A 12,470-nucleotide genomic window follows, 5' to 3' on the forward strand; every position below is an offset into this window, starting at 1 on the left:
GGCCAGCAGGTCCTGGAAGGAACGTAGCAAACCGCCTTCTTACTCCGGGACCCGCCCCGCTTTCTAGGGAGCCGACGCCTCCAGAGCAGCGCTAGGCTGGCTGCGCGTTGGGAGGAAGGCGCGAGTCCCCGCGACCGGTAAAAAACCTCCGAGTCGCCGCGCCGCCGTTTGTTTGGTAGCTGCCAGGACCTGGCGAGAGGAGGCGGAGTCCTCCGAGACGGGGGAGGGGAGGCAAAATGGCGGTGGCGGTGGCGCTGAGGCTGAGGTGAGACGCCGCGACCGCCCAACCCTGCCGGAGCCCGCGGCCGCGCCGCCCCAGCGCCGCGCTGTCGGTAAGGGCAGGGGCCTGGCGGGGCGGCGAGAAGCACGGGGGGCAGCGGGGCTTTGGAGTCTCCACTGTGAGGAGGAGGAGGAGGAGGAGGAAGAGGAGGGGGAAGGGGAAGAGGCGGGGGCCACGGCCATCCTCCCTCCTCCTTCCTCGTCGGGCAGAGCCCCGAGGGGAGGGCGCTGGAGCCGGGGGGGGTCCTGAGGGAGCGGCCGGGCGGGGGAGGGGGGAACAGATCGCGGGGGGGGGGGGTGCCGCTGCCCGCGGTGCGTGCGTGAGGAGGGCGGGGGGGGGGGGGTGGTGCGCGGGGCCGCGGGAGCGGCCCCTGAGTGAGGGGAACTTGGGGGAGAAGTGCAGAGCGGTGGGGCGGGGGTTGCCGTGATCCTCCTGTGGGGAGAAGCGCGATCTGAAAAGAAAGAAAGAAAGAAAAAAAAAAACAACAGAGAAAAAAAAAACCAACACCCAATCACAGTAATAATTAAAGAAAAAGGCCCGTTCTTCAAAAAAATCTCTTCGAAGTCCGTCTTCTGGAACGTGGGGCAGAAGTGCGTTTGTTCCTGAGGATGCTCTCCTCCTGCTGAGGCTGTCAGTGGGCAGCTGCTTGTGCTGGGTTATGCCATTAGGACCCATCAGCAGCCACAGCCCCCCTCACCTCGGGGCTACCAGAGGGCACCAGGGAAATGGCCTTTTCTGGAGTAATTCTGCCTTGGTGGTAGAGAACGTTGTGCTCACTGGTGTCTGTGCATAACAAAATGGTCAGTGTCCAATTGGTGGCAGTTGGATAAGGTTCCAGATGGACTGTGTGCTGTTAGTGTTAGACAGGCTCAAGTATGTAAGTTGTGAGGCTGAACCGTCTTGTTGTCCAAAATGGGCTTGTTCATGCGTCAGTTATATGGTCTTCATGACCATAAATATCATTGTAACGTAATAACAATAATAATAAAGATAACACTGTGATGAGGAGGATGTTTAGCTTTGAGTTTTGTGGCAATATTCTTGTATTATCCAGTATCTTTATGTATAGTTACACAGTTGTGTGCTGCTCAAACTCAGGCAGAGAGCTTTTCATTTTAGGCTTGTTGACTTAAAGGAAAAATGGTGCTGTTGTGGGTGTTATTGTGGTGTGTAAGGAGGCCCTGGGTACAGCTGAGATGTCCAAACAAGTGGACACACAGCATTGTGTCACTGCATGTAGGGACCGTGCAGATCTGTTGAAATTTTGCACTGGAGTTTTACTCTGCAGGATATCGTTCGTGATTAACTGAAGAGCCTTGACATTTGGAAAGGGAGTATGTAATCTTTGAAGTGGATTTCTAACTAGCTAAAATCTAATGTCTCCTGTTGGGGGACGAAAGACCTTCATCCTCAAAAGTTCAGAGGAAACAAGCCAACCGCAGTGACCCTTTTTGCAATAGCGTGGTTAATTTTTTTCTTGACATGGCTTTTCTCTGTGATAGAATATGGACTGCTTAGGAAACAAAATTCTGTTGTGCTTTGTGTGCAGTTTGATTTGCCTGTTTGTAATACGCTGTTTGATGTTGGTCGCTGTGATGCAGGAGAGGGTGGCGCTTTGGAATCTTCTTTCTAAGGGTTAAAATTCCATTTGTTAGTGTATGGAGAGGATACTGCAAGTGTTTGCTTCCACAGGCGTTAGTTCTCTCTATTCTTTTAGGTACAAACCAACTACGGTTAACTCTTACAATTTGAATTAAATTACAAAGTTGGAGTATATTTATTATTCTATATTATGCTGCTGATTTACTCTAAATACATTGGAGTCCTGTAACCACTCTTTTTAGTTGCTCTTTCTAGGTGTTCCTCATTGTGAGGAGTCTATAAAAGTGTCTCAAAAATGGAGGTAAAAGCAGTGACAAACGTGAATGCTTCCTTTCAATTTCTTCCTTCTGGTGCCCTCGGGTTCTTGTTGCTGCATCCTCTAATCTACCTCATTTCTCAGTTACAGCATGAGTGAGAGATGCTTACAGGGAGGGGAAGCTGACTGCTTCAACTACTGCTAAATGTCTGAAAGTAACAGGATAATATTCTGTATCAGAGAAAAATATTTTCTTTATTTTCTCTACTATTGTATTCTTAATATTGACATTTAATTTGTTCAAAGCTCTCAGCCAAAGTTTTGCTGAAATGATTTTTTTCTTCTGTGCTTTCCTACAAAATGGTTTCAGTGAAGGTTTTCTTGTACGGTCACAAGTACTATTCAAAATTCTTGTGTGTGTGGTCACTTAAGTTTAAGATTTTAACAATTGTTTAAGTTGGAACAGATCTGTGCCTCACGCAGGTGCTGTGCAATGCAGTACAATCCTGAGAACAGGCTACTAACCAGACAGTGGTTTCATAATGCAAACAAATGTTTCCTGGATGCAGGCTCGAACTCTTCGTGTCGTTTATGTTCTTCAGTCAAATCTGAATTGGTGTTTCAGATGGCAAGCAATTAGCAACCTGCTACCTGGTCTCTGTACTGTAAATGTTTGAAGTAAAAATTCTGACCTACGTAGAATGCTGTCTGTAAATATTTACTTTGGACTACTTCTAAATTATGTAAATATCCAGGAACATGCTGAATTTATCTTCAGTTTTAGTTTCTCCTTCAATGAGTCTCCATCGAATAATGATGTTTTGTGATGCTTCCTCTCTCTTCCGTGCTACTTCAGCCTTTATCCACTGTCTGGTAAGCATTGTCCACAGTCTGGGCCTACCAGGGCTTCAGCTGGTGTGCACACAGAAAGCTCAAACTTACCTTGGAGCTATGTTTCCTCCCAGTATCCTGAGAGAGATTTCTGTGTCCTTGAATAGCTTCACATCTAAGCCGCTCTTGTAGTGCTGCCACTCCCTGACTGATTTGATAGGCAGTTTTGTTTCAGGCTTCAGGAGGATGTTGGTCTGTGTGGTTTTGAAGTCAATGACTTCACCTGCTTATGATTTCAAAGGCTATTGCAAAATTAAGTCACTGTGTTGGTTAAAAAAAAAAAAAAAGTAAGCTGTTCTGAAAAACCCTCCTGTTTGTATTTCTCAGCAATAAGAAACTCAGGCAATTAAATTTTTATGCTGATGTTATTTGGGCAGACTGTTGACCAGGACTTAGAAATTGTGTGTGTGCAAATTGGCCTTGGGTGAACCTGAAAATAAAAATGCATTCACAAAGACGGCGAGGGGAACACGACCCATAAATGAGAAAAGACGAGATAAAATTATAAAATATGCTTAAACTAATATAATGTCTCTTTAATTCTTCCTCTTCTGCCATGCGTTTAGTTGTGCCTTACGGTGCTTCGGGGAAAGTGCGTGTGGTTAACTCTGTCTGTAGCCCTCGTGCAGTCAGAGGCACCTGTCCTGGCTGTGGGGCATGGGCTGCGGGTGGGCATCCCTGGGCAGTGCTCTCCTGCATGAATTCACCTGCATTCACACTGTGAGGAGGATGTCCAATAAATGTGGATGTGAATCATGTTTTCATTTGGAAATGCATCTGCCTCTTTCTTCTCATGAACCTATTGTTTCATCTCTGTCACTATTGGAAAGTTAAGCCTAAAAAATATAGTGGATTAGAAGTTCAAGTGCTGCTCAGCAAACCAGATGAGCGTACTATTACAGTTCAGCTGGAGTCTTCACCTATTATTCTATACTGTTTCTGCTTTTCATGTTGTTTAAAATGCATTCTTGACAGAGAAGGGCTGTCAGGAAGGTGGAGCTCTCCCATACACTTTACCTTTCTCAGAGTGTTACTCTCAAAACCTTTCTTGCAGAAGCAGCTGCTTACCTCTGGCTGATATTTCTCTAGATGTTGATATTTGCCTGTGGTTTCAAAGAGACTTGTACCCATCTAGAACCTTGATTTTTTTGTTTTAAACTACCTGTTTTCTACCCTTCCCCCAAAGCAGAGGTGCTTCTACCGTTTGTGATTGAAGATCCCTTCCGTTCCTTGCCATTTTCTGTGACGTAGAGGCTGTTGTGTGAGCTTCAACAAGGACTGTATTTTTATCTGTCGTATTCTCTGCGTAGTAGAACATCTCAAACTTCATTGTTCATGTCAATAGATCACAATTACATATAAATAAATCACAAACCTTGTTTCCAGAGGGCCATCTTGCTTATCCTATGAAGTATCTAAATAGACCTAGATGTTATTATATACAGTAAAAGAAAGTTACTTTAACCTTACTGTCTTTTTAGTTCAGATTGAGAATGATTTTTGTATGAGCCCAGCTGACTGAGGAGAGAGTTGAGGCTGATGCTTGTTCTGTGAACCTTTTAGATGGAAGGATTGGCTTCTCTTCCAATACATCATATTTTGTGAGCTGTGGGTTTAGTTAGTATGGATTAGTCAGGTTGTAGTTCCTCTTCCAAACCAAAGCTCTTCTGGAAAGCTGCTGCTCCTGATATGCTTTTGATGAATGGTCTGCATGAGGAGGCTGGAAATGAAAAATTGTGACCACAGATTTCTTGCATGCTAAGTGACGTAAAAAGCAGTTTTAGCTGCAGCAGACCTAACAGTGAAGGAACAAATTAATGTGCAGCAGCTGTTTTTAAGGTACCTATGCTTCCAGTCCCAGATGAAAAAGCAAAAATTGTCATCTTGCAAGAATATTTTATGCATAGTGTATGGTAGCTATGGAATTTGAGACCATCTTAATTGTAGGTGAAATGGGAGGAAGTGGATGCATTGAAGTAAACTTCAGTGACTTTTTGGCACTGACTCCTGAGTGAGGATGACCTGCTGAGGGAGGTGTGGTGGTGCTTAGCACTGCTGTGGGCGTAGAATCTCTTGAACCTCTTGCCTTCTACAAACTGATTCACTGGAGGATGCTTGGGGTGGTTTCTGTTTCACATTACTGCTTTGTGGGTTAAGTTTGAATGATGTTTCATAATCAGTCGAATTATCCTGTGACAGAGATGGAATCTTTCAGAAGGGAGTTTCGAAGCTGCAGTTATCTTAAGAGAGGGGAAAAAAAAAATGCTGCTTGAACCAGGCAACTCTTGTAGGTTTGGTTTCTGGTCTTTGGCTCATGACATTTCCTTGTGGTGTGCACTAAGTGCCCAGTATTTGCTGTCTTGGGAGAACCAGGAATGAGCCTCTGGTGGTTCTGAGAAAACCAAAATATGCTTTAAATGTCTTCAGGAGAAAAGCAGACAGTTTATATTCTAAAGACCCATTTTTGAAACCAGAACACCTAATGAGATTTGTATCCTTGTTTGGTTTAATTTGTTTCTCAACAGTACTTTTAGTGAAGGAACCGTGTGCGTCCCTGACTTTGATTTTGTAAATGGAGCACTTCCTCCTTCCTTGGTGTCCCTGTGACCTTCCTTGGCAGAAAAGAGCTGGATGTGTTCCTCCAGAGCTGAGAAGTGTAATTCCTAGACATAACCCAGAAGGGAGAAGCTCTCCTCTCAGCAAGTGAGAATTGGAGAATGAATCTGATCCCCTTGCATGTTAGATTTGAAGCAACTGGTGAGCAGACTGTGTACCAAAGCACTTTTCTTTAAAACATATGTGCTCAGCACCATTATTTATTTTTTGATGGGTAAGTGGGTAGCTAATTAGAAGCTTCCTAAGGTGTTAATGCAGCCTTGGTTTGTCCTGTTCTGGTCCCCCATATAATAGCAAGGTGCATAGCCTGGGTCCTGGTATCACTTATTAGCAACTTTTCTTTAGGCTCATAAATGACAGAAGAGAGATTGAAGTAGAATTTCCTGGAGAAGGGCGGCTTGTCAGTTGGATTTGATCGACCCCATTTGGAAGAGCACTAATTCTATTTGTATTTGTAGCCACGAACAGGGGAAACTGGTATTTAAAGATGAGTTATCAAAATGTGATCTTGAGATTTGGTAACATGGTTTGGTTGCAAATCGCATAAGCAATTAAATAAGCTATATTCATCTTTTGGTATGGCAACGAAAATCCTTTTGAAGTACTCTTCTATAACTTATTCAATATTTAATGTTCCAAAAGCAATTACTTAAAAGTACTTTGAGGAGTTGGAAGACTTTTAATGGAAAACCTTCTGTTAAAACTTGAAGTGTAAAATCCTGTCTTCATTTTTGCTCTACCTTGATGCAGATGGAAAAGTCATGCTCATAGAAAGTAAACGTGACATTGTGAATTGGCCGCTGTAATGCTCCTTGACTTCTGTCACTTCCTTAATTGGCTAAATTAAGGCATGCCGTGCTTCCATATCCTGCAGAATGTGTCAGGCACTGAGTGGTGCAGCAATGAGTTAATGCCTTGGGTCTTCAGCTATAAGGCAATATTATATGCTAGTAGAAATGTCAGGGTGTGAGAAAGGGTCGCATTCAGATGTTTGGGCTTCTCTCTGCATTTTATTTCTTCTTTTTCCCCGGATATCCCCACTGCAGCATTTATGGCTCGATTCACAACATTAGGAATAAATGGAGAGAATGCTATTTAGTGTTGCTAGTAAAACGAAGCCCTACAGATGTTTTTTCTTTAAAAATGTATTTGTAGTAGGGATGGAAATAGCAATTTTTTTACGTCAAGAATCTTATGGAAAGCGGGAATGCAACTATGCAAGATTAGTCTCAAGAATTTATGGTACATTTGAAACATCTTTAGGGAAGAGAAAAAGCATTTGTTCATGCGGAACTGCCATGAAAATTCAACTGTTAGTTGTTTTCAATCTGAAGAAAACATTTGTTGTTTCTGTTCGCTCACTCTAACAGCGTATGCTCACCTGCTTTGTGAGAGTGTTCTGCAACATAAAACCGAATGGATGCAGGTTTTTGAAGGGTGGGAGAGGCCTCAAGCTTTGAGGATGCTTTGGATTAAAGCCCTTCTAGCCACCACTGGAATAACCACTGCTGAAACTTTCTCTGCACTCTTCATTTTCTTGCTGTATTAAATTTGACTAGATATCCCTGTATGAATTCCATGTTATGTTGTAGACCCCCTGCCTAAGGCAGAGCTTCCTTGCTTTGCTGCAGCTTTGTTACATCAGAGCTCGCTTCACGGAGGCTGCAGATTTTGTTTTAAACAACTCGATTGAAGCTTTCTTTGGCTATAATCTCACTCGTTGCTATCGCGCTTAGGTTGCTCAAAAACAAGATGAGGAAAATTCCCCAAAGAATGTGAAATTTAATTAGCAAATGTTGGTTAAGTACTTCAAGATGGCACAAAAATGACTGTGAATGCAGAAGTGTTAGCTTGTTGTGTATGTCTGAAGAAAAATTGAATCTACCCAGAGGAGCAGAGTGGTCCTTCCATCCCAAGCTGCGAGCGGAGCAGCCAGGAGAGGGCTGCCCTGCTCCTGCCCTCCTGACCTTCCTTCTTGTTGCCCTACACATCTGTCTGGCCACGTGTCGAATGGTTTGAATTGGGGAACTGGCCTGCTGAAAATAGTTATGGTTTTTAACCATGTTTTTCCACGCAAAGGACTGCTTTCCTCTGGGGCAGTGCCGCCTTTTGCCCACTTCAGATGCCACAAATCCACGAGCCAAGGCTTGGGGATGTGAGTCTGATTTCTGATTCAGTCAGTGACTGTTTCACGGTACTCTTTGATGATGCCTTGACCTTTCAGTGACTCATTTTCCCATGTGGGCACTGAGGCTTACTACGTAGTTCTGCTTCTTTCTGAAGCATTTTGAGACCTGCAGATTTAGAGATTCTGTTCAAATTAGTATGGCCTCTTAGAACCAACTCTGAAATTACACTGTGACTCTTGCTCTTGTAATATCCAGTTCTGGATTGTTTGTAACTGACTCAATATTCTCTGCATAGGACAAATGTAAGTGCAAGGCAAAGTTTCAGTAAGAGTTGGGTGAATGAATGTGTTGCCATATCTTTGGATATAAACAGTGTTAAATAATTTCCTTGCCTGAAAAGCTTGAATGATCACACTTCCTGAGCGTACCCTCATAGTTCCCAAAGGTGTCACTGCTTTTTCTCAGCTAGGAATCTTTAGATTTAACAGTATATTTTTGGATTCTTTATGCTGACTTCCCTTTTATTTTCAATTTATTTTCTATTTTATATATTAATCATTTGACACTACTGAGTTTTCCCATCTCTTGGACATTCAATCTGGGAATGTCACTCCTGGGCTGGGATGCAAGAAGAATGGGCTGGGTTATGAAAGTAGAGAGCAAGAAATGTGTATTTCCTGTATTTCTTCCCCTTCTGATTGTCAGTGAGACGGACAGTTGGCCAGCGTGGATGTGGCTGTGTGGAAGCATTCATGACCTAGCTTTATCTTTGTCAGACATTTAAGGCACAATTCCAAAGTCTACAGTGGTTCTTCTGAATGTTTTTATGAGCAAAGCTCTGAGATTTGCAGAAGGACGTGAGAGGAAGGTATGAAAATACTAAGTGAAAAAACATGATTTTGCTATCATTGACTGAGCAGATTTGGAATTTGATTTCCTGTATCCCAGTTTGCCAAGGATGCTAAAAATGAAGGTGAGCAGCTTCTGGCCCAGCATGGAAGAAGGAACTGGTGGAAGGTTCAGAGAGGCAGACGTACTTGGTAACAGTGGGCTTTACAGGAGAATTCTGATTGGGTTTGTGTAGACTGAGACATGGTTTGTCATGAGGAAAGAGAAGATAGAGCAGAGAGGGAAGCATGGATGGAACTGTGTGCAGTCTGTACAGATGGTTATGGTTTGATGCAAAAGAAGACCATATTTAAATCTAGTTTGAATGTGGGGGACCTGGAGAAGTTAGAGCAGGAGGCTGGCATTGCCCTCCTTGGCCAGGAGATAGGTTGGTGAGGAATAATCCATGCTCTGGACACGTGTAAGCAAATGCTGAAGAGGGAGGCAGGTGGGTGGCTGTAGGGTGGTCTGCAGAGAAATAACAGTCAAACTCATGTATGTGCAGCCACAGTTGCAGGATCAAGGTAATAAAACAGGGAGAGAGGTGCATAATGTTGGTGGTAATTCCATGGGCAAATGCCAGCAAGCTCCCAGGCCCAATATGACAGAATGTAAACATGCTCATACTAAGAGATCAGCAGATAAGGTGGGGTCTGCAGGGCATGTAAAGAGGTCAGATAAGGAGAGTATGCAGGCACACAAACGTTTTTAATGGGAATGGCAGGTGTAGAGAGGAAGGAATGTTATCCTCAAGCCTCACTTTATGTACTGTGCTACAATGTTGTTTTTGTCATGAATGAAATGAGGCCTTATGCAGGATCCCCATCCTTTGGTTCCCTCGGCACCTTTTCAGTGTCACTATGTAACCGTACATTTTCCTCTGCTCTTCCTGCCCTTGGGGGGAGTGGTGCAGCCCCGCCACTGAAAGCTTCTGCTTTTCTTTTTTCTTTCTTCACTTCCACCTCCCACTGACCTCAATTCTGAGCTATATTGCTGGTTTTATTGCCTTCTGCTGTAGGCAGATTTTGCTTCACACTTTTTTTTTTTTTTTTTTTTTTTTGAGTTGCTACAGAAGTGGTCATACTTCCAGTTCCCAATTGGAAGGCCATTAGACTGCATGTTTTCATATCTCTTGATCTGCAGGTTTTATATAGTACATATGGGGCATTTTTCTGTGTTGCTGGATTGATGAAGGATGTTCACACTTGTGTGCTGTGTCCCCATCCTGCCCTTGGAGCAACAGCTAGGACTTCATTACTTTTGAATGAGTGAATTACTCTTTTCCTCCCCCTGCCCTGGATAAAATTTACTTGTTAGGTAAGCAAAGGGATCTTGGGTGTCTTTACCACCAGTGTCTGAGATTGCTCCCAGTGGCTAAGCGTATGGTTTACTAGCCATGGGCAGGTTGGGAAGACTTCAGAACTGACAATTGTAACACAAACCTAGCAACCTGTACACTGAAGTTCTTGTGAATGGAGAAATAGCCTTTACAGCATCATGCAAAGTGAGCCTGAATCGAGCTTTCAGCACCTGAGTTAATGATCAACCTGCTGGTTTGTTAGAGCATAGAGAAAATAAGATGTGACGTGACGGAGGTGAACTAGAGAGGACCTTGAATCACACACAGTACTTGGCTGTGTTCGTGCCTTGTTTTCAGGTGGCTGTTCTCCTGGACCCTGTCTGCTTCTCCACATTCTTTGGATCTGCCCGTGGCCAGCGTGCCAGGGAAGGGAATAGAGAGTGTTTTTTGGTGCTCTCCCAGAACACTGTGCATTTTTGGCACCCTGTGCCTCAGAGTGGACACCCTGCAAATTGAGAAGGTTTTGAAGTGATTTGATGAGGAACCAAGCAGACTAAGATTGTTCAGCGTGGAAAAAATATGGCTAAAGGGATATGAAAGAATTCTGCAGAATCCCATGTGTGGTGGGGGGAAAAAAAACCTAGAAATTAGATGTTTGGTTTGTTCCAGTGCCAAAAGCACAGATACCAAATGAAGGTTGCAGGTCCAAAGCAAACAAAAGCTGATGGTTTCTCATGCAAGATGTCACTGAGCTGTAGAAGTGCAAAGAGTGATTGTGCATGCTGAGAACTTGTACTGCTTCAGCAAACAGCTGGGTGAACAAATGGAAGAGAAAGCTGCTAAGGACTTGTAGACAGAAAGGCTTGAACTCCAGTGGTTTCTTTGATGAGAGGTGGGAAAGGAAAGTAATCAGGGCAGGAGTGACAAAATACATTAGATAAACTTGAAAATCTGTTTGTATAGCTTGCTGTGTCAGATCTTTTCCTAAGCGGATTTTGTCTATTGACTGTTAATGGAAACCACAGTTCAGAAGCATAATTTTCTGTTGGTGTTTGTGAAAAGTTGCAGTTGAATGCGCTTAAAAATGAAGCCATCTGCTCAGGGAACAGCATTGCTTTGTTTGAAGGTCTGCATGTCTGCTGGGCTCCAGAGCAGAGGTTGCTACAGGTCTGATAGAATTCTGTATTTACTACTTCAGACTCCAAGGATTGCCTCTTCTGGGCTGTCAGAAAGAAACAGCTTATGCTTTAAAAAAAGGAATTCTCTTTTGTAATTCACCTGCACGGAGAAGTGCTCAAAGCACTAATGGGCAGCGTTCATGTTTGGTTGCTGTCTTCTGATCTTCAGCAGATGGTTTAGGCAGATAAAGCTGTACACTGCTTTATGGACGCTTGAACTTTGTTAGTGGCCTTTTTTCCTCCCCAGTATTTTAATCTTCCTCCTATCAGTGTACATTCCACTGTTAATCTGCAGCTAATTTGCAGTAGAGGCAAATTTGTCATCGAGTGTCTACTATTGCTGGATTGTTTCAAAGCTTCATAGTATGTTCAGTTCCTAGCATCCCATATGGGACACACTATGTATGCTGTGAACTGAATGAGCTTGTTTTCCTCTGTGAGGGCTTTTTACCTTTTCTGAGAACTACTTCTGTCAAGCTGCTCTTAGGTGGTAATAATATTTTATGGCTTGACTAATGCATTGTGGTTTAATGAACTGTAGGCAGCGCTGAGTCAAGCAGCCCTAAGTCTACCTGAAAGTAGGAAAGAGTTCATAGAATCCAAAAGCTGCAGTAGAAAAGAAAGTGAACTTCATGTTGAGCTAAAGAAACTTACTATATATTGTGGGTTCCATTTATGGACTATTATAACCTCTTAACACCTATTTAAGTGACCTACTTTTCTTTAAAATCCTATTAATTCAACTGGTAGCTGGTAAAATGATGTATTCTGACAGTATAATCCTCAAATCTTTGTGTAGACAATGCTGACATACCTGTTTTTGAGCCCATTTAAGACCCGTTAACATGTTTCAGACTAGAGTAACCTATTAAATAAATACATCAGGAAAAAGCTTTTACTGGTAATGGTTGTTTTGCTTAGGTGACTATGGCTGTAATGTATTGTGGGTACATCTGGTACTTCAGTGCTTATCAGTGATCTTTTTTCCTTTAGGCGGTTTCCTAGAAACATGATTGCTTGCTGGTCTTGATCTCACAGCTTTGTGAAGACTTCTTCTCTGATAATGTCAAGTTCAGGCTACCCTCCTAACCAAGGAGCATTCAGCACAGAACAGAGTCGTTACCCTACCCACTCTGTCCAGTACACCTTCCCCAGCACCCGACACCAGCAGGTAAGGAGCCACAAAGGTTGCAGTCCTAGCAAGAAATAATTCAGGTATTTGTTGTGTCAGATGGGACTTTTTTTTTTACTGCTGTCACGTGAGTTCTTCACATCCGAAAACTGAGCAGTTGCTGATCAATATGCCCAGATAAAGCTGACTGGGAAAATC

The 12,470-nt window shown here is 43.3% G+C and overlaps 1 protein-coding gene across 7 annotated transcripts in view; it reads left to right on the forward strand.

The window, feature by feature from the left end:
• NCOR1 (nuclear receptor corepressor 1) overlaps positions 1 to 12,470 on the forward strand; it is a 56,376-nt gene that overhangs the window by 904 nt on the left and 43,002 nt on the right. For 2 of the 7 annotated variants that reach the window (XM_048967207.1, XM_048967208.1), the window contains exons 1-2: positions 112 to 332; positions 12,134 to 12,311. In XM_048967207.1, the coding sequence (XP_048823164.1) occupies positions 12,204 to 12,311 (108 nt within the window). In that variant the 5' untranslated portion in view covers positions 112 to 332; positions 12,134 to 12,203. Of the gene's footprint in view, positions 1 to 111; positions 333 to 12,133; positions 12,312 to 12,470 lie in introns of those variants that run through there. The other 5 variants (XM_048967203.1, XM_048967205.1, XM_048967206.1 and 2 more) reach the window with 4 other exon arrangements.

This window comes from Lagopus muta, chromosome 20, assembly GCF_023343835.1.
Source record: "Lagopus muta isolate bLagMut1 chromosome 20, bLagMut1 primary, whole genome shotgun sequence".
NCBI classification, from domain to species: domain Eukaryota; kingdom Metazoa; phylum Chordata; class Aves; order Galliformes; family Phasianidae; genus Lagopus; species Lagopus muta.